The sequence below is a fragment of the Periplaneta americana genome, chromosome 6, assembly GCF_040183065.1.
Source record: "Periplaneta americana isolate PAMFEO1 chromosome 6, P.americana_PAMFEO1_priV1, whole genome shotgun sequence".
Lineage (NCBI taxonomy): Eukaryota > Metazoa > Arthropoda > Insecta > Blattodea > Blattidae > Periplaneta > Periplaneta americana.
Window position 1 is genome coordinate 36714370 of NC_091122.1, and position 19676 is coordinate 36734045.

Genomic DNA, 19676 nt, shown 5'->3' on the forward strand with positions numbered 1-19676 from the left:
CCAACCCCTTCATTACCACGGATAATAGAGGTTCTACTGTATACCTAAACTCCGAACGCTCTATGGCCTCGGCCATCCATGGGCTGTTGTGTGCAAGATTATTATGATTATTATTAAAATAACTTAAAATATATTTTCGAGGATGAAGTTGATCGGTAATTACCTTTTTCGGTTTATTTCTAACTCATGTGATTTTTGTAGTCACAATATTATTTAATTACATCGCAATCTTTTAAATACACCATTTATTTTACAGGAAAGGAATAGCAACCTGAAGCTGGTAGACCGTAACGCTTGGAGTAAGCTGGCAGCTGGGGACAGGAACCCAGTGCTCTACCGTCTGGATTTCCCACTGCCCTCGCCACTACCCACCATTAAACGGATCATCGTCAACGGTGACGTCATCTGCAGGGGCAGCAGACCGAGTGAGCAGGATCTTTCTCTAATACGTCACGCCAACAAATCAAATTCATTCAGTCTTGTGATTCAACTTTTAATTAAAGTGTAGCTCCCAGTGCCTACGCACCACGTCATAAGCATTACGTCATGTAAGAAATTCTAGAGGAATTCCGCTGTATTTTAGCTAATGTTTTCTCTGAATTAGGTTTATGCCAACAACAACTTTGAATAGTTGTATTGTTGTTTTCTCAACCGTATTAGTTCTTTGTTGGAGTTTAAATATTTGTTGTGACGTTTTTATACAGGATGTTAAAACACTAAATATTTTTAAAGTTGGTAGTTTTCATCAAAAGAAGACGAAAAAGTATAATAAACATAGATCCTAAAATTAATATTCATCAACGTCTTAAAACATGTTCAACGTGATTGTCATTAAAAAAAAAGAGCATTCAATATTCTGAGGGGTGGAAGTAGCCATCAAAACAAGAAAACAAATTCTAATAAACATGGATCTTAAAATTAATATTTTCCAAGTTATGAGTACTTGTTCACGAACTTCATAGGAGGTGCTCAATGTGATTTCCATTGGAAAACATGAATTATTCTAAGAGGTGATAGTTTCCATCAAAACAAGAAAAAAGTCTAATAGACATGGGTTGTAAAATCAAATTTTTTGTACGAAAGAAGGACTTTGAAATTCGTATTGTAAGAACAGCATATCTTCTAATGTGAACTCTTTGCTTTTTTCTTATTGGGTATATATAATATCTTACCAGAAAAGCAATAAACAAAAGGGTAACAACTTGTAATTCACTAATATACTATATTATATACTACACTAATATATGCACAATATACTTAACTTTATTTCAATCGGTAATTATGTATGGAATTATAGGATGCGGTAGCTTATTTAAATCCTATTTTAATCCACTTTATTTATTACAGAAGAAAATAATTAAAATATGTCTTCATAAACCTATTGATTTTCCATCTCAAAAATTGTTTTTAGACTTCAATGTTCTTAAAATAAGACCAATTTATTATATTGTATTAATAAAATGCCTAAATAAAAATCGAAATAATTTTGAATTGTATTCGCATAGTTATGAAACAAAAGGTCTGAATTCTTAAGATTGTTTGAACCAAAATGCAACACTGCTACAGTATTAGTCATAGTGGTAATTTAGGCTCAATAATATATAACAAATTTATATTTAAATATCCTAATCTTGTCAGTTCTAATAGTTCTAGTATTAAATTTAAAAAGTTATTATGGATTTTATAAATTTTGAAAAATTGTAAATTTAAATGTATATATTCCTATTGCGTAGTAGACATAAGACAAATTGTATTATATACTTCTTAATTTAAATTCAGGAATCCGCCCCTGAGCACGAGTTCTACTCTTTCGGAGCGAGCTAGAGTTTTTTATTTATTTATGTTTTATGTTGCAATTATTAGCAAAATAAGTAAATAGATAAATAAATAGATAAATAAATAAATAAATAAAAATAAATAAATAATATGTGAGACAGAGGGGTACGTTACAATGAATGGAAATCACATTGAACATCTCCTGTGATTATGATGATGATGATGATGATGATGATGATGATGATGATGATGATGAACAAGTATTCATATCTCGGAAGATATTAATTTTTAGAACCCACGTTCATTATACTTTTTGCCTTATTTCGATTACTACTACTACCTCAAAAATGTTGAATGATTTTTAAACATCCTGTATAATATTCTTACTGCTTAACGACGTTAACTTTGAATCCCGTGAAGGGTGTTAGGGAGCTGTGAGAAAAACGGCCAAGGTGTGTAAAACAGATGGGAAAGTAACTATAAAATCAGCGCGTCAATCACTACATTTTTCTAATCCTGTAGACTAGAGATTCTTCCTCAAGAATATTTCTGATTACCAATATACCAATACTAAAATGTTAAGGAAGATTTCCGGTCCAATTTTTTTACTCATAAGTGGGAAATTCGAAATAACGACACCCATGGATTGTATAATAGGCCTCCAAACACAAAACTAGAAAATGCAGAAAAGTATTTACCCATTTCCAATCAAGGAGTTTGATGCAATCACAATCAGCCTTACTGAGCTAAAATAAATTAATAAATAATCCTCAATTCACATACACACAAAGGTATATATAGATCATGATCCGAGTTAGCCCATTCGTAAATACGCTTTTGGTTATACCAACTCTGGTGTTTTGAAAACAAGTCTATTTATGTAAGAAAAAAATCGCCAACACATCAGAACGCAATTGTAGTAATTTTTACCAGCTAGGATTTAATAAACTAAACTTATTCCTAAGTCGTGCATCAGGAATCTATAATGACAACGATTTTCCGTGAATTTATAAATTTAAAAACTCTCTTTTGGACGAAAAAGTCTATTAACAAATAGTCTATACACATTATTCTTACTTCTTAACATCGCTTGTATGAGAAAAAAATAAGGATGAAAATCTTTACAGTCGAGTTCAAGTAAATCGTCGTAAAGACTTCAAATAAACTATCCTTAAGTCAGAAAATTGTTTTGAAATTTCATATGCATACTTTTTTTTATTAAATTAGATTTAAACGAATGATTAATATATACAGTTAATCCCGATTCATTGGGAATAACTTTTCCGAATTAACGAAAGTCCGGATTAACTTAAAATCAGTAGTACTACTTCAGAGAATATGATTATTTTATGAATGTGCTTTATTTGACTTTCAGACTCTCAAATTCTCACAACGCTAACTAAACACCACGCTATATATAACAGCAAATGTTCTTCAAGTAGCCTGGAATGTCCAGACAACATCCTACGGTCCAGCGATACATTCAGACCTAGGCCTACAAATCCACGCCCATTACCTGCACCAGATGACGATGTAGAGATTATAGGTAAGGATGGAATTGGAACAGGAGGAATATTGGTACTTCACAAAACAAGAAGTGTTACTTATTTTGGACACAGAAAATATTTAAATGTATATATTCTTATTGCGTAGTATACATAAGACAAATTGTATTACATACTTTTTAATTTCAATTCAGGAATCCGCCCCTGAGCACGAGTTCTACTCTTTCAGGGGTGAGCTAAAGTTTTTATGTTTATGTTATATTTTTTTACAATTATTAGCAAAATAAATGAATAAATAAATAAATAAATAAATGAATGAATAAATGAATAAATAAATAAATGAATAACTGAATGAATGAGTGAATGAGTGAATGAATAAATGAAGAAATAAATGAATAAAATGAATGAATAAAATAAATAAATAAATGAATAAAATAAATAAATAAATAAAATAAATATATAAATAAAATAAAAAAATAAATAAAATAAATTAATTAATTAATAAAATAAAATTAATTAATTAATTTAATTAATTAATTAAATTAAACAAAAAAATAAATAAAATAAATAAATAATTACATTAAATAAATAAATAAATAAATGATTAAATAAATGAATGAATAAAATAAATAAATAAATAAATAAATAAAATAAATGAATAAAATAAATAAATAAATAAAATAAATAAGTAAATTAATTAATTAAATTAATTAATTAATTAATTAATTAAATAAAATAAATTTATTAATTAATTAAATAAATAAAATAAATGTATTAAATAAATAAATAAATAAATAAATAAAATAAATAAATAAATAAAATAAATAAATAAATAAAATAAATTAATTAATTAAATAAATTAACTAAATAAATAAATAATTTGGAGAATATAGGTTAGTGAATTCAAAATTGCATATTGAATTTGTTATAGGTAAACACTCCAGTCTGTGTTGCAATAATCATAGCATTACGTGTGTATGGTTGTGTTTTACGTCATTTTTATCACCACTAACTGTACATAATATATACTTTAAAAAAATATTTTTCTATTACTAATATTCGTTAAATGTATGACATAGAAAATTAGTTTTGCCTTTCTTCATAACATTTTTTTTCTTTTCTTCAGACTTGTACATTCCTCAAGAACAGAATTCGCCAAATTCAGCTTGTCCTGATGTATTTAAATACGAGCAGGACAGGTCTGGGGATGTGCACGGTATCATCAGTGTTCCTAATCCTTATCCTATTGTAGCAATTGGCATCAGTGTAGAAATATACGTCGCATCATTTGCAACAAGGGTAATCAGCTTGATTTTAACTGTTTCATTCAAATAGTTTATTGAAGATTCATAATTTTAGCTTACTAACATAGAGATGTATGGATTTGTTGAAAAGTTTCGTATGTTTATAAGTTAATTTTTTGTGCTGTCACAGCATAACTTAATCCTATTACGTCTCATATCATACTGATTTATCTAACATTCATTTAAATAACTTGACAGTTCTTTGATTTTCTTCTTGTTGCTTGAAAACTTAAAATACAGTAAAACCTCGTTAATCCGGACTAATTGGGCGGGGGATAATTTGACCGATTAACTGAAATAACCTAAAAGAAAAACAGAAAGTGCATTAAAATTCCGTTTATAGCAACAAAACACGTTTATTATGGTGTATTTTGGCCTATGCCTAAATACACTATAGGTGTAATATTGTAATTATTGCAATTCCATAGTTTTAATGTATAAAAGTAAGTCTTAAAATAAGGTTCTTTAGTTTTTTCAAACTCATCATTTTTTGCCTGTCCGGATTAAGCGAAGTCCGGCTTATCGGGGTCCGGATTAACGAGGTTTTACTGTAATACTTATAATATGTAGTACCGTATGTAAATGTAACTATATAAAATGTATATTTCAGGACAGGAAAGGCAGTTTGGAGCTTGTAAATAGTCTAAATGAAGAATGGCAGCGTATGCGAACTGGTGAAAAATATTCAGTATTGTACAGATTAAATTTTCCCGTCAGTTCTCCTTTGCCAACAATCAAAAGCATTACCGTGAACAATGAAGTAATCTGTCAAGGTAGCAGACCAGGTGAGTTTACTAAGCATTAGTTCACAAACTTACTACCAGTGTCAAATTCAGATGTACTGGTGCAGATATAACACGGTTTACCTTCAAAATATCAACAAAATGCTTCTATAGGTCATTCGTTAACTCTTGAAACCAAAATACTTGTGTGCGCCATAGCATATCGTAAGAACTTTATGGTGGGGGTAAGTGAGCTCGCTGGCTACAAGTAGAATACGCTTCTACTTGTAGCCAGCCAGAGGGAGGAAAACTTCTCAGTCCACTTTCTTCTTCCCCTGACGCGCAGGTAGGTTTCATGAGATAACGAATGGTTATACCAGTAAAGAACTTCAAGTGGGCAGTGGAAAGGAAAGCAAACGCATCATTTTTCACAAATTGACATGTCGATAGCTCAGAACCAGACTGTTCCAAGTCCATTTTACTATTTTTTTTTTTAGGAGAGCTATTTTAAGCTCCTGACATTCAAAGCTTCATGAAACAATTTGGAATAGCTTCATAGCAACCTTATGGAGAGGAATATTTACAATTTTGTTCGATTCATATATGCAGACAAGAACTGGAACACAATGAAACACAGATTTCTTTCTTACAAAAAGCTGGACTTAGAACAGTCTGGTTCTCAGCCATCGATATGTGTTAAAAAGTTCACCGCATTTTAAAGACTTATAAATTCACAATAAAATATACAATAAATAAATATTTTAGCGTGACAAAAGTTGAGGTATTAAGTTTGCTTGGCCGAAATCATTACTGACAAGCAATGTGATTTCTAAAATGTGGAAAAGAACTGGAAGGAATATTGTAAGATAGTAGGTAATGCAAAGCATAATGTCCTCGAGAAAAATCACATATTATGAGCTAGAAATTTTATATACTGTATACTTTTTCATCTAGCGCGTATTCTCAAATTCGGGAATTACAGACAGGCGTTATGGCAGAAGAGACAATTATTTACAAGCGTACTTAATTTTCGCTACATTTGTATGTACTGTCCGTCCGAATGGTTATGTCACATCCCGATTTTCCCCACCCGCTTGTGCTAGCCCCTCTATAAAGGCTAGTGGCTGGGCTGTTAGGTTCTTTCCTGAAAATATTTGCTGTACGGAATTGAAAGTCTACATATTTTTATACAACTGTTTAAAATAACTCAACGAAAAGGACCCCGTTAAGTAACTAACTGTCACGTGATTTCCCCTGTTTCGACGACCCTACGACATAACCACTCAGACGGACAGTAGGTACTCAAAATTTGGACCTTTTACATTTAGTTATTTCAATACTGTGCGTACTTCCCGTAAGTTTAACAATGATTATACCATAGCATTACTGAAATCTTGTTGCCATACAAATTGTATTCAATATTCAAGAAAGTACAAAAAAATCTAAATAAGGTTTCTCAAAACTAAGTAGTAACTTTAAATTCTTACACTTCAATTTTCTACACAATTTTTAAAATTTGATACTGGCATATTACACAAGAAATGGTATTATTGCATCACCATCCATTGTCAAAACTTCATAGCAGATATTGTATGTATCCACCATTTTGTTCTTGTACAAGTAACAGCCTCTCTTCAATGCTGTATACAGCTACTCTGAGTTCGTGTTCTGGAATATCTGCCACAGTATGTGAGATGGAGTCCTTCAACTCAAATTGTTGTAGGTTCGCTCGAAATCACTCTTTCCTTCAGATAATCTCAAAACCAATAATCTACTAGGTTAATATCTGGCGATCTTGCTGGCCAAGTTACAGGAAACTGTCTACTGATAACACTACCACAATAACATTCAGAAACAAACAAACTCATTGTCAAGGTGATGCAAAAATACCATTTATTGTTAAAATACCAGTGCCAGAATGTTTAAAATTGTGTAGAAAATATAAGCAATTAAATGTACCTCTAACTTTTGAAAAAAAAAAAAACCTAACCTCTGTATATTGCATCTCATCAGTATATACTTCTTACTAATATTCTTTATAATATGGAAACCTATGGTTAATTCCTTACAGATAGTTCCTGGCTCACACACACGTATCGACATAGTTTATTCAGCCAAGACTGTACTTCGAGCAGTCTCGACTGTCCTGGCAATATTATGCAAACAGGACCTTCGTTTGTTACACCACGTCCAACTCCACGGCCAACTGCACCACCGACTTTACGGCCGACTCGACCGATTACACGGCGGCCGACTCCACCACCACCAACTACACGGCCGATTCCACCACCGACTTCGCGACCTACACTTCCACCAACACAAGAAATACCTCCAAACATACCTCCAACAAGAGCTCCGGAACGACCACGAGAACCAGGTAGCCTAAGTTACTCATTGTCTGTTTTCTTGACTCAAATTGTGATTTTCAGTACAATTGGTGTTAAAAACCGAAATAATAGCTATGAACCCCCATCCGTTCGATGTACAGAAAACTAAATTTATTTGTAGATATTAAGCTATAACCTACACAAGAAATTATTTGGATATTAAGAAATATTCAAGAGCAAAATCAAACTTACTTTGAAATACCAAGCGACACACATGAAATAATTCGGTTAATACCGTAACAAATATTCAAGAATAATTTCATTGTTCAAAATGTATTGTTCCCATCATCTGAAAATGCCCATAAAAACAAACTTCTTACAAGGAAACCGTCCGAGATCATGATGCTTGAATTTGATGAAAATTCATATTTAAGCTAATTTTCGTTCGTTAAGAAATGTCTTGATAGTCGTTCGTTACACTTTTTCCTCGTTTCCGAAATATAAAAACTTGAAAAATAGACGTTACTTATGCCGCTTCTTGCGTGCACTCGGATTCTCATAGTTCTGCAACACCCTAACACAGCTCTAGCATTAATGCTCCAGTCTATTTTCTTTTTCTCTTAACTCACATCAGTACAGCACTCATGCTGAAACACAAATCGAATTTGAATTTAATATATTTATTAGCTTTGTGACTCACCTTTTAAATATGATATGATTTGTGGATTCGAACTGAAGTGGTCGGGACAAAGAGCCATTGAACAGTACAAACATTTTATTTAGGCTAGTTTTTCACACTCTTCTGTGACGTATACACACTGTTTCCAACATGAAACATTGTTGCAAGAACGTTATCAAACTTTCTCACATGTTTCTCCGTCACAGATCCACACTTCTGCTACATGTACAATATTATCATGTGTTTGAGAACAGGTGAATGAAACTGGTTTTACACAATGGAATGGAATGTCATTATGAAGCCCCTATCGTGGAATAAGCTATGTCTGGATTATTTTCACAGGTCTGAAATAGTCTTTAGGCCTTCAAATTACAATTTTATATTGTCTAAAATGTAGACATCCAAGGATTGCACAAATCATGTAGATTTTGGAGGGATAATTTATGTTTTAAAATTATTTTACCGTGTGAAGTATTGATTAATTCAGCAGTAAATATAGTGTCATCTATCTGACCACTCTAGGAATCCAGAAGTAGTAGTGTCTTTCGTAACATACGGAAGAACTACATTTCTTAACTATCTTCTCAAGTGATTTTTTGTCAGTTTACCGAAATACTTGCATCGACCACGACATTAAATGGCTTATCTTTGTCTACACGTTGTTTTACTTTAGGTCCAAATTTCCCTTTCGGTTCTTGAAATCATATGTCCAGTCGTGTTCCTAGGCTTCCAGCTGCATACCTATGGATTTGGACAGTGTACGAATGAGTAACAGATGCCATGGATTGCACTACTAATGCATTAATGTCAATTAAGAAAAAAAATTCACTAGGGCATTACATTAATGCTAGAGCTGTGTTACGGTGGTACGGAACTATGAGAATCAGACTGCGCGCAAGAAGCGGCATAAGTAGCATCGATTTTCAAGTCAATATATTTCGTAAAGAAGGAAAAAGCGAAACGAACTACTCTCACCACATTTCTTAACGAACTAAAACTAAAATTAGCTTAAATATGCATTTGCATTAAATTCATTGAAGCATCATGACCTGGGACGGTTCCTTTGTTAGACGGATTTAAAATAATTTTTATAACAAACCTTGTTTGGGAATAGTAAGAGACATAAATTAATTAATTTGGGTATTAGAAAATAACACAACAATGTCAGTGTTCAGTATATATTTTAAGTGAATCATAATAATACCATACAGTCACGAAGCTCAATACGTAGTAAATATGCATCCATAGATAGTTGCGAACCACTAGGATCGCTAATATCGCTTCATTACAGACAATGTAAAATAGTACCGGCACAATCTATTGTTCCTAGCACCCTCACAACTCAAGCTTCGTGACTGTATATACTAGACTGTGATAATACACTGCATTATAAGACAATTTTTACTCTGCAAGCAATTTATTTTATATCTGTTTTATCACAGCTGGAAATGCAGGATCACAATGTGGAGTCCCAGTAGAGAGAACAAACCCGCTGATCTTTTATGGGAAAGACACCAAGCGTGGACAATGGCCCTGGCATGCTGCTCTTTATGAGTTCAGGACTTTTGATTTGGTTTACATATGCGGAGGAACATTTGTTAGCACAAGGACCGTTATCACAGGTACTTATCTCTGACTGTCATTAATTCCATAACTAATAGACCTAATTGTTGTGGTTAAATATGAATTACGTAATTACATATATTATTCGAGTTATGTTATGAATAAAGGTAGGAATTTACCCACAGAGACTACAAGGTTAGGTATGCATAGAGTGTTTGTTGTTGAAAGAGAGAGTGAGCATAACCTGTTACGGAACTCTGCCGTGGTATAAGCAGGGTGAGGTTGTAACTTTATGTGGTTAACCAATCAACGAATCGCAGTGCAATCAATTGCCGGAGCACAACGCTGAACCCTACGCGCGAGAAACGTATCACCAATTGCTGCGATATACAACACATTTCAATTGTAACCTGGCCATATCTCAGACTTCACGTTATTCTAACGACAATCTAAGCACAACTACCTAATATCCTCATATTGTGGTATAAATTCCTACCTTTATTTATGAGAGTTCAAAATGAAAATGACATAATTATTCATTCTTTCATTCATGCATTCATTCCTGCCCAAAGACAGGTCGTTCACTGCAAACGTAGCATTCTTCAGTCGTTCTTCTTTTCCGCCTTCCTCTTACACCCGCATACGACGCTGTCCATCATCTGACGTCTTCTGTCCCGAACTTCTTTCCCTTCACCATCCCTTCCAGTGCACCTTCAGTAAGCAGTTTCCTCTTAGGCAGCGACCCAGTCAATTTCTAGGCCTATTATTTTCCTGATCGGTTTCAGCATTATTCTTTCTTTACCCATTCTTTCTAGCACAGCTCAATTTCTTATTTTGTCTGTCCATTTCATAAGCTCCATTCTTCCCCATGAAATGACAAACAGTCTTCAATTCAGGGATTCCAAGGCAAAATATGATGCATATATTATTTCTTGCATGTTTTCGAGAGCGAACATTTAAAGTTTGAACGACCGTATAAAAACATAGTAATCACGTTTCATAATGACAAAGGAATGTATCTTTTAACTAAATCACAAATTAAAATTAAAACTAAAATATTATTGAATTTACATTTCAATCACATCTTCTCAAAACGAACTAAAGTGCTCTTATACCCCATTGCTTGTGACTCCTTCAATTGTTTTGATTTGTACGGTACAGAAAGACTGATACCACAGTCTAGTATATACAGTCGCGAAGCTCAATACGTAGTAAATATGCAAACATTAGATAGTTTCTCACCACTAGGATCGCTAATATCGCCTCATTACAGCCAATGCAAAATAGTACCGTCACAGTCTATTGTTTCTAGCACCCTCAAAACTCAAGCTTCGTGACTGTATATAGTAGACTGTGCTGATACGAAGAGACCGGCACTGTAAACCACAGCCCCATTTCTCGATGTTGGAGGGAATTTACGAAATCTTAAGTACTTTCAACCACATTTTCTCACAAATAACTAAGTGCACTTATACACCTTTGCTTCTGACCTCCTCAAATGTAATTTACCGCAGCAACTAACCAGACAGAGTTGTCCAATGTTGCAAAAATAAATAGATAATTCAACATATACACAACAAATTATATTCTATTAAAGTTAAATATGTAAGTATTTAATGAAAACTTTGTATTTATAATGCTTCTATTGTTGTCATTTTCACAAGCTTTCCTTTCTTTCTTTTTTCATTAGCCGCCCACTGTGTCACCAGACTTGGTAAAACACTCAATGAAAGTGACTTAGTTGTTTATCTTGGAAGATATGATCTCAGAAACCGCAAAGAGGAAGGTTCACAGGAGAAGGAGGTAAGTTTTCTTAAAGCTCATATTTAAAAGGTCGTCTAAATAAAAAGCTAACTAAGTAGGCTACATACCCAATGGCATAGGCTTACGGAATTACATTCCAGTATGATAAATATTAGAGAAATATTTTAAGAAAAACTATGAAAGACACTCTTGGTGTAAGGTTCATTTTAGAGTTTGAAACTGAGAAATTTTGTGTATTTACAGGTAAAAAAAGTTTTTGTGAACCCTTCGTTCAACACCACTAATTTGGAGGCAGATATTGCTCTGTTAATTCTATCCAGTACTGTGGAATATACTTTATATGTGAGACCTGCATGTATCTGGAACCAGAGAAATACAGATCTGAGTCAAATAATCGGCAATGAAGGTGTGGTAAGTTTAAGCCATTTCATTTTTACTGCATTACTTGTTTACCACATACAGCTCGACCAAATTCAGTCTGCGAGCCGAGAGGAGAAGTTGGAGGCAGTTCTGTAGTGAAAGGAGGCGGTAACGAGAGGAGACCAGTACAGTCTCATATGACAACAAAGTTTTCCTACTGCGCTTGAGTTCATAGAGCGGTAACAATTTAAGACGCTTTGAAATAGACTGTACTTCTGCTTCTGCTTGACAGTGAGGCTTGGCGTTCTGATTGCCAAGCGTGGGCGTAGGAGAGAAAGTTGCATGAGGGGGGAGGCTGGGAGACAGCGTAACTGTTGCCTTTATCTGAAGACAAGGACAACAAATGCGTGCGCTCCGTAGTGTATTTTAAACGATGTGCACACGTTGAAATCTGAGCGTCAAGTGACCTATGTGGCAACTGTGTTTTGCCTCTACATTCCATCCCGATATCCCCACTCGCAGACTTGACTTGGACAAGCTGTAATACCATTAGGGTATATATGAGACTACGTTCTTATTGGAGGTGAAAATGAGAAAAATGTCACTTTTACGCGTAATAGAAAGCAATGACATCATTCAGTAATAACATAACAAAGTATGAGCTGTAATATTGCTGTCGAATTATGTAACAGGAGTCAAAGACTTCATGTACTGAGCGAACAAAAGTATAGGACGAGTCTATAGGGTGGAAGTAATATAAGATTGTGCAGGTTTTAACAGTTTATTCCTTGCATAGAGTACAACAAAAAAATCCAGTACCATATTACTTTTCTCAGAAAAAATAATTTTCCCCTGAATGTTAACACTGTTTTGCTCGATACGTTTTATTCGTACGATTCCAATTTTTACTTTTATCATTAGAGAAACTGATAAGGAATAACTTATCCCTTCGCAGTTTTTAAATAAAATGGACGGTTTCCTTGCAAATTAAATAAAAAGATTAACACGTATCGTTATTTCCTACCATCAGGATGTCTGGTAATTCTACTGCAGTGTCTTAAGCAGACTTTCAGCCTAATTTTCTAATTAACCATGGACTTAATTACAAAACGCATAATAGATTTATTTATTTATTTTTTTAATTAGTGCTGTTGATCGATCAAAATATTTAATCGATTAACTATTTCAATTTGATCGATTTCAAAAATGTTTTAATATACTGCAATACGCAATTATTGTTCAATTTAATTTGTGTTCAGTGATAAGAATAAGTATTAAATGATGTATATCTGTATAGGTATATTGTATCGTTATATTACAAAACAACTATTTTAGTTATTTACTAACATATTTATTATGAGGCTTATAATTTGTGCCAATTTCTCCTGGAATTTTTTAGACAAACATAAATAACAAAAAATATGAAGACTCACCTAGTTAATACTGCTTTATCCATGATTTAAAAAATGTGAGTGCATTCACATGCTCCGAAATAAGTGCCGCTCTACGTTTAGTAACAATGTTTCCTGCATCACTAAACACGAAGAAACTTTTCTTCTGTCAAGCACTTCTCCATGATCGTTCAATTTAAATCTAAACGTTTCACCGAGTTTACCTCTCAAATTCTCATATGACATAATGGAGTTTACACTTTTCACAGACCACAGAAAACTGATTTTTTTTTTCTTTATCAAACTAAACACACAACCTTCATATACAAACTCAGTACAGAAACTGCAACTGCAAAAGTACAGCGGTCGAAACAGAAGACTGGCTCCTATTGTAATCGAATTATCAGATTTTAGAAAGAGAAGAAGGTAGTTACGCTCTCACTTGCACACAGTGTAGACGTGACTATTTTATAAAGGGATGAGGGGGACGAATCCCAGAAAAGTATGTATTTCATATGCTAGGAAGATGAGCTGACAACAAGGTGGAAGTTTTCTTGGAAAACCATAAGACTTAATAAAGGCTTCGCACTGTGTTTCAACTTTCAATAGAGGTAGACTAGGTCACTGTCCTCATATCTTCATCTCTTTCTGAAGTGTTTGTTCAAAGATTTTTCCTACGCTACCTGCTTTGCAGTTAGAAAATAACAGTACTATTGAGCTTTTAAGTAAGCAATTTCCGAGAGAGGAATATTGTCGGAATTTTTAGTAGGCTATGAGTTTGTATTAACAAAATAATAATTAATATCAACTACAACCGATTAATTTTAATCGACTCGATTATTCAATTAAATATTTTAATCGATTAATCTTACAACAGAAATTGATAGATTAATCCATTAGATTAATCGATTAAATCCCACAACCTCTAATTTTAATATATTGCATTTGCCCCTTCAGTATGCAGAGTTTACCACTTCCACTCTGCATATCATATTACAGCAATATCGCCAGCTTACTTTTTTATAATTTAATTTTGTAAATTTTGTAATAGGTAGTTGGGTGGGGCTTGGACGAGGCTGGCCAGACTAGAAACAAGTTGAAGATGGTCAAAATGCCGGTAGTGAACACGACGACATGTATTTGGAGCAATCCCACGTTCTTTTCACAGTTCGCTACTAGAACAAGCTTCTGTGCAGGATTCCGAAATGGTAAGGAAACTTAAAAAATTAAGATTTAGTTTATTAGTATCTGATGCCAGAAAAGTGACGAAAGGAGATAACTTAGATAAATTAAGAACTAATAATAATAATAATAATAATAATAATAATAATAATAATAATAATAATAATAATAATAATCAGTTTTGTGTAATTGGAACATAATATTTCCTTATTACATATTTCACGAAGTAGATAAGAACAGTTAATTTAGTGAAGTTGTGTGAAATAACTGTTAGCGACCATTTATATATTCAGTACAATATCTTTGCATAAGAACGTTAAAAGTTGTCTAATGTACACTGGTGGCCATAATTCTGGAAACTTTTTGTTTTTGTAGTGAATTATTATAACATCTGCATTGATTCACAGATTTATACAATTGAAAATGTTATTCGTGACTGATTCGTTAATTATGGGGTTATAATAAAGGTATTATATTAAATACCGAATATTTCAACAATAAATAATCAGTGGACTTAGTATTTCTGCGAGGACTGTTCGATTAGGCACTCAGGTTTCGAAGCTTCTCCATTTCGGCGACGAACGTATTTGATTCCATCACTTTCAAATATAGAAATTCTTGTTTCATCGCTCCATATCACTTTCGCCTAGCCATCATTGGTCCATGATTGATTATTTTTGCACCAATTTACACGATTTTCTCGTTGACCTTTGTAGAGAAATGGCTTTTTTGATGCTCTTGCTTTCAGTCTATTGTCAAATAATTTCCTTCGAACATTCCTTACATAAATACAAAGCCAATTGCTGTGTAGAACTTCCCGTATCTCTTTAGAAGATTTCCTTCGATCTTTCAATGCTAATCGACAAATCTGCTTTACATCTCTTGTACTTACTTTAGCTTTTCTACCAATCCTAAGTGTTGCTTTACAAGATTTTGTGTATTTGTATTTCTGCCATACCTTCTGGACGTCAGACATTGTAGTACCATTACCAAGTTTTCTTGAAAGTTCCTTGAATGTGTAACCTTCTTCTCGAAGTGTGATTGCCCTAGAAGGTGTCCAGTCCTTTCGAGGAGCCATTGTGATAAAATGATCAATAAAGTTTGTTGTAAAGCCATCAGATGTTAACCTAACGACATCTTAAGTCAGACTAATGATAGAAACTCACTAATAATGTCCACATTTAATGCTAACAGTGCTCAACAATGCTTCTACCGATCAACAATAATCTTAAAATCAAAAATGGACTAGTTTTTATTACAGTAAATAATGAAAAATTATAATTAAATCTGAAAATTAATATTTAGATCTTCAACGACAAGAATATAATTTCCCACATAGTAATAATTATTTATTGTTAAAATATTCAGGGTTTAATATAATACCCTTATTGTAACCCCGTAATTAACGAATCAGTCAGGAATAACATTTTCAATTGAATAAATCTGTGAATCAATGCAGATCTTATAATAATTCAATACAAAACCAATAAGTTTCCAGAATTATGTCCACCAGTGTATTTGTACTCACACAAAAATAGAATGATGTAAATTCCATGGTTATACTTACATTCTACGGACAAATGATAGCCACAATGATTCTGCCACGACACGAAATAAAGGTGATTACCGTGTACTTGAATGTGCTGATTCTGAAAATAAACGAAAAGGCAAGTTAGTAGTTACAATATATATTTATTTCTCGTTCAAAAATAAAAGTTCTTCGATATGTTCACACAGAGAATTAATGAGCAATGCTAGAGAATAATTTTCTAATGTTATGGCTTAGAATCAGAACGTGACCTACATTTTTGTGATGTAAGATTTTTTGCTACGTATTTGTGCTGTTAAAACTGCAGACACATCCAAGATTTCGAACCTATTAATCCTATCGTAATGGACTCCGATCAGTGGCGAACCCAGAATATTTTCAAGGGGAGGGCCAAGCAACATACTTCACATACTGTTATTATCAAAATTTATAGGCTACTCTATAAATTGATCATTATAATTTTAAAATCCACTAATTATAGTCTACAAACTTCCCAGTAGTTCACTTTTACAAAGGGCAGTCAAACGAAAACGAGTCAGTCACCATAAAGTGTCATCCGTGGTGGCAATCCTCCTTTTTACCAGCTGTAATGAGAACATTACCATAACAACTGTTAATGCATTTATTCCACTGAAAGTCAAGACGGTTAATCCCTTTCTTGTAGAAGTCTTTAGACTGCTAACCACAATCACAGTCTAGTATATACAGTCACGAAGCTGAATACGTAGTAAATATGCATCCATATATAGTTGCTAACCACTAGGGTAGCTAATATCGCCTCATTACGGACAATGCGAAATAGTACCGGCACAGTCTATTGTTCCTAGCAACCTCACAACTCAAGCTTCGTGACTGTATATACTAGACTGTGCCACAATCTTATCCAATTGCACACATCCTTGTCCGTTGCAAAGCGATGTCCACGGATAAGGTCATCATTTCCTTCATTTTCAATAGAAACAGCAGTAAGTTTTGCAGTAATATAATGAATTAGATCATTATAATATATCACCTCTATCAGGAATGCGATATTTGTAATTTTTTCCTGTACTTTTCGATTGTTATTGACTACTAATTCTATTATAATTACGAATAAGAAATAATTAAGTAAAACATTCCAATAAAACATTTAATTAATAGAGTAATAGACCTACAAATTAATTGAAATACAATTTTAACAAGCATAAATGAAATTGATGGTTATACTTAATGAAAATTATAAAAGCATATTGAAATGTCTTCCCCTTAATATTCACATTAACATAATGTAAACTAAAATATATGAATATAATATTATTAATAGATGAATTAAATTAATTTCTTGCAAAACCAGGTACAATTAAAGTCAAGTAACACTTTGCAACAGAATAACAATAGTTATTAATATTTATAAAACAATAACTAACATAATTACTTAAATCTTTTAAAATCTGCAAATAAAAAATATAATAAAATTTCATGAACCGCAATATATAAGATACAATAAAAAAGGATAGTTTCAAAAATTATTAAATCTCCTATACAGTGAAAATTTATATTTAAAAATAGACTGTAATGTAGGCCTATACAAAAACAAACAATAGATTTCAATATAAAAAAGAAAAATATAATAAAATATAATTTATATAATAATTCAAATTATACTAAATTATACGGAAAACTTTTCAGCGTAAATGAAATTCTTAACAATAATTTATACAGGAAAAACCGTTAGTAATGTCATTAATTTGAGGGAGTTATTTTTTTAGACATTTCAAACTGAAAATTTTAATACAATTTTGCTCGTTTTTGTTTTCTTTTCGAGATAAAAATTGTTTTATATAGAACATTTCATAGCGTATTTAGGGAAAGCCATTGCGTTCAGTCAATTTAAGAGAACAGTGTATTTTATGATTATAAATTATTGACAACATTTTACTATTGTCCTTTAAATATGCAGAAATTTGATCAGAACGAACAGTTACATTTGTTCACATAAAATTTCCGCACATTTAAAGGACAAAACTAAAAAGAAAAAACGAGCAAAATTGCACTAAACTTTTTTGTTTGAAATATCCCAAAGAATAACCCCTGAAATTAATGATATTACTTATGGTTCACTCTATGTAATATAGGCCCTATAACCTTTATTAAATAATTCATTACAGCTGCAGCTAATTTAATGGACCGAAATAGTGTTTATTTAATATTGACGTTTAAGCATAATTACAATATTCTGAAGTACATTTTATGGAAGACTGAGAATAGTAGATTTTATCTAATTACCGTATTTCCTTTGTAAGATAATCTGATATATTTATGAAATAATGTACAGTATTGGCAAAAAAACCGGACCGACCCTTGTAGCTGATTTCAGAGCCTTGTTCACTCCAGAGCACGATAGACTGGTAACTAAGACTTTCGTGGTTCGAATCCTGCCTGGGAAGAAAACTTTTTTTTGTTCCTTACTCAAATTTATTTCCAATACTTTTCAATTACAGCGATATTTTACTATGTAATTAACTTATTATTCCCAGAACATGAATTTTACCAGAAATCAAAAAGTATTGGGAATAAATTTGAATAAGGAACAAAAAAAAAGTTTCCTTCCCAGGCAGGATTCGGACCACGGAAGTCTTAGTTACCAGTCTATCGTGCTCTGGAGTGAACAAGGCTCTGAAATCAGCTACAAGGGTCGGTCCGGTTTTTTCACCACTACTATACTACCGGTACCTTTAATCTAATACATTACACTCTTTTTTTACAGGAAGCAGTGTATGTAATGGTGACAGTGGTGGTGGTATGTTGTTTCCACAGGCTCAGAGAGATGGCACTGTGGTATGGCAACTTCGTGGAATTGTCTCAAACAGTAGACCAAATGATAACGACAATAAAGTTTGTGATACTAATAATTATATCGTGTTCCAAGATATTGCGCCTTACCTAGACTGGATCAACACTCTCATAGTTTAAGATAATGTGCCATGTTTTACAATTGTGTCATTTATTTAAATAAAAAAATGTTATCATTATTTTGTTTTATTCAGATGTGTGTATAACCCTAGATCAGTAATGTCAGAGTTGTACGCTCCAAAACCAGTTGTGGAGCTAGATCGGAGCTTGAACTTGCTTATGTCTGTGGAAACACCGGAGCACGCAACCAGTCTAGTGGAGCGCTCTGCTCCGTTTAGTCTCTGTCTGACAACGTTGCCCTAGATCATATATGTAACAGATAACTCATCGCTATGTTAAAATCGGCAGCAATTTGAAGAGAACAACCGCCAGGATCGCCACCCGTCCGCCGTAAAAGAACACGAGATGGCAGTACAGTCGCTAATGCAATTAAAATGGGAATTATGACGTGACTCCTTATGTAACGACTAGATGGCAGCGAAGTAAACCTGACAAAAGTTGTTAACGTCAAAGCCTATAAGGCCGACCTATCTGGGTATATATGATCTAGAGTATAACTTTCTGTTCCACGAATTTACATTCCATTATTATAAAGTAAATCTGAACGTGAAGACAGAAGTAACGAAAACCATACTATACAAATCTGGCTTTCAGGTAGTATC

The 19676-nt window shown here is 32.9% G+C and overlaps 1 protein-coding gene across 1 annotated transcript in view; it reads left to right on the forward strand.

Moving 5' to 3' along the window:
• The window catches only part of LOC138701210 (serine protease gd-like), a 34417-nt gene extending 15284 nt beyond the window's left edge, over nt 1-19133 (forward strand). The window contains exons 3-12 of the mRNA XM_069827870.1: nt 257-425; nt 3152-3322; nt 4408-4580; nt 5196-5370; nt 7379-7684; nt 9756-9935; nt 11567-11679; nt 11884-12051; nt 14443-14599; nt 18869-19133. Of these exons, the coding sequence (XP_069683971.1) occupies nt 257-425; nt 3152-3322; nt 4408-4580; nt 5196-5370; nt 7379-7684; nt 9756-9935; nt 11567-11679; nt 11884-12051; nt 14443-14599; nt 18869-19074 (1818 nt within the window). The 3' untranslated portion in view covers nt 19075-19133. The remainder of the gene's footprint in view (nt 1-256; nt 426-3151; nt 3323-4407; nt 4581-5195; nt 5371-7378; nt 7685-9755; nt 9936-11566; nt 11680-11883; nt 12052-14442; nt 14600-18868) is intronic.
• The last annotated feature ends 543 nt before the right edge of the window (nt 19134-19676 follow it).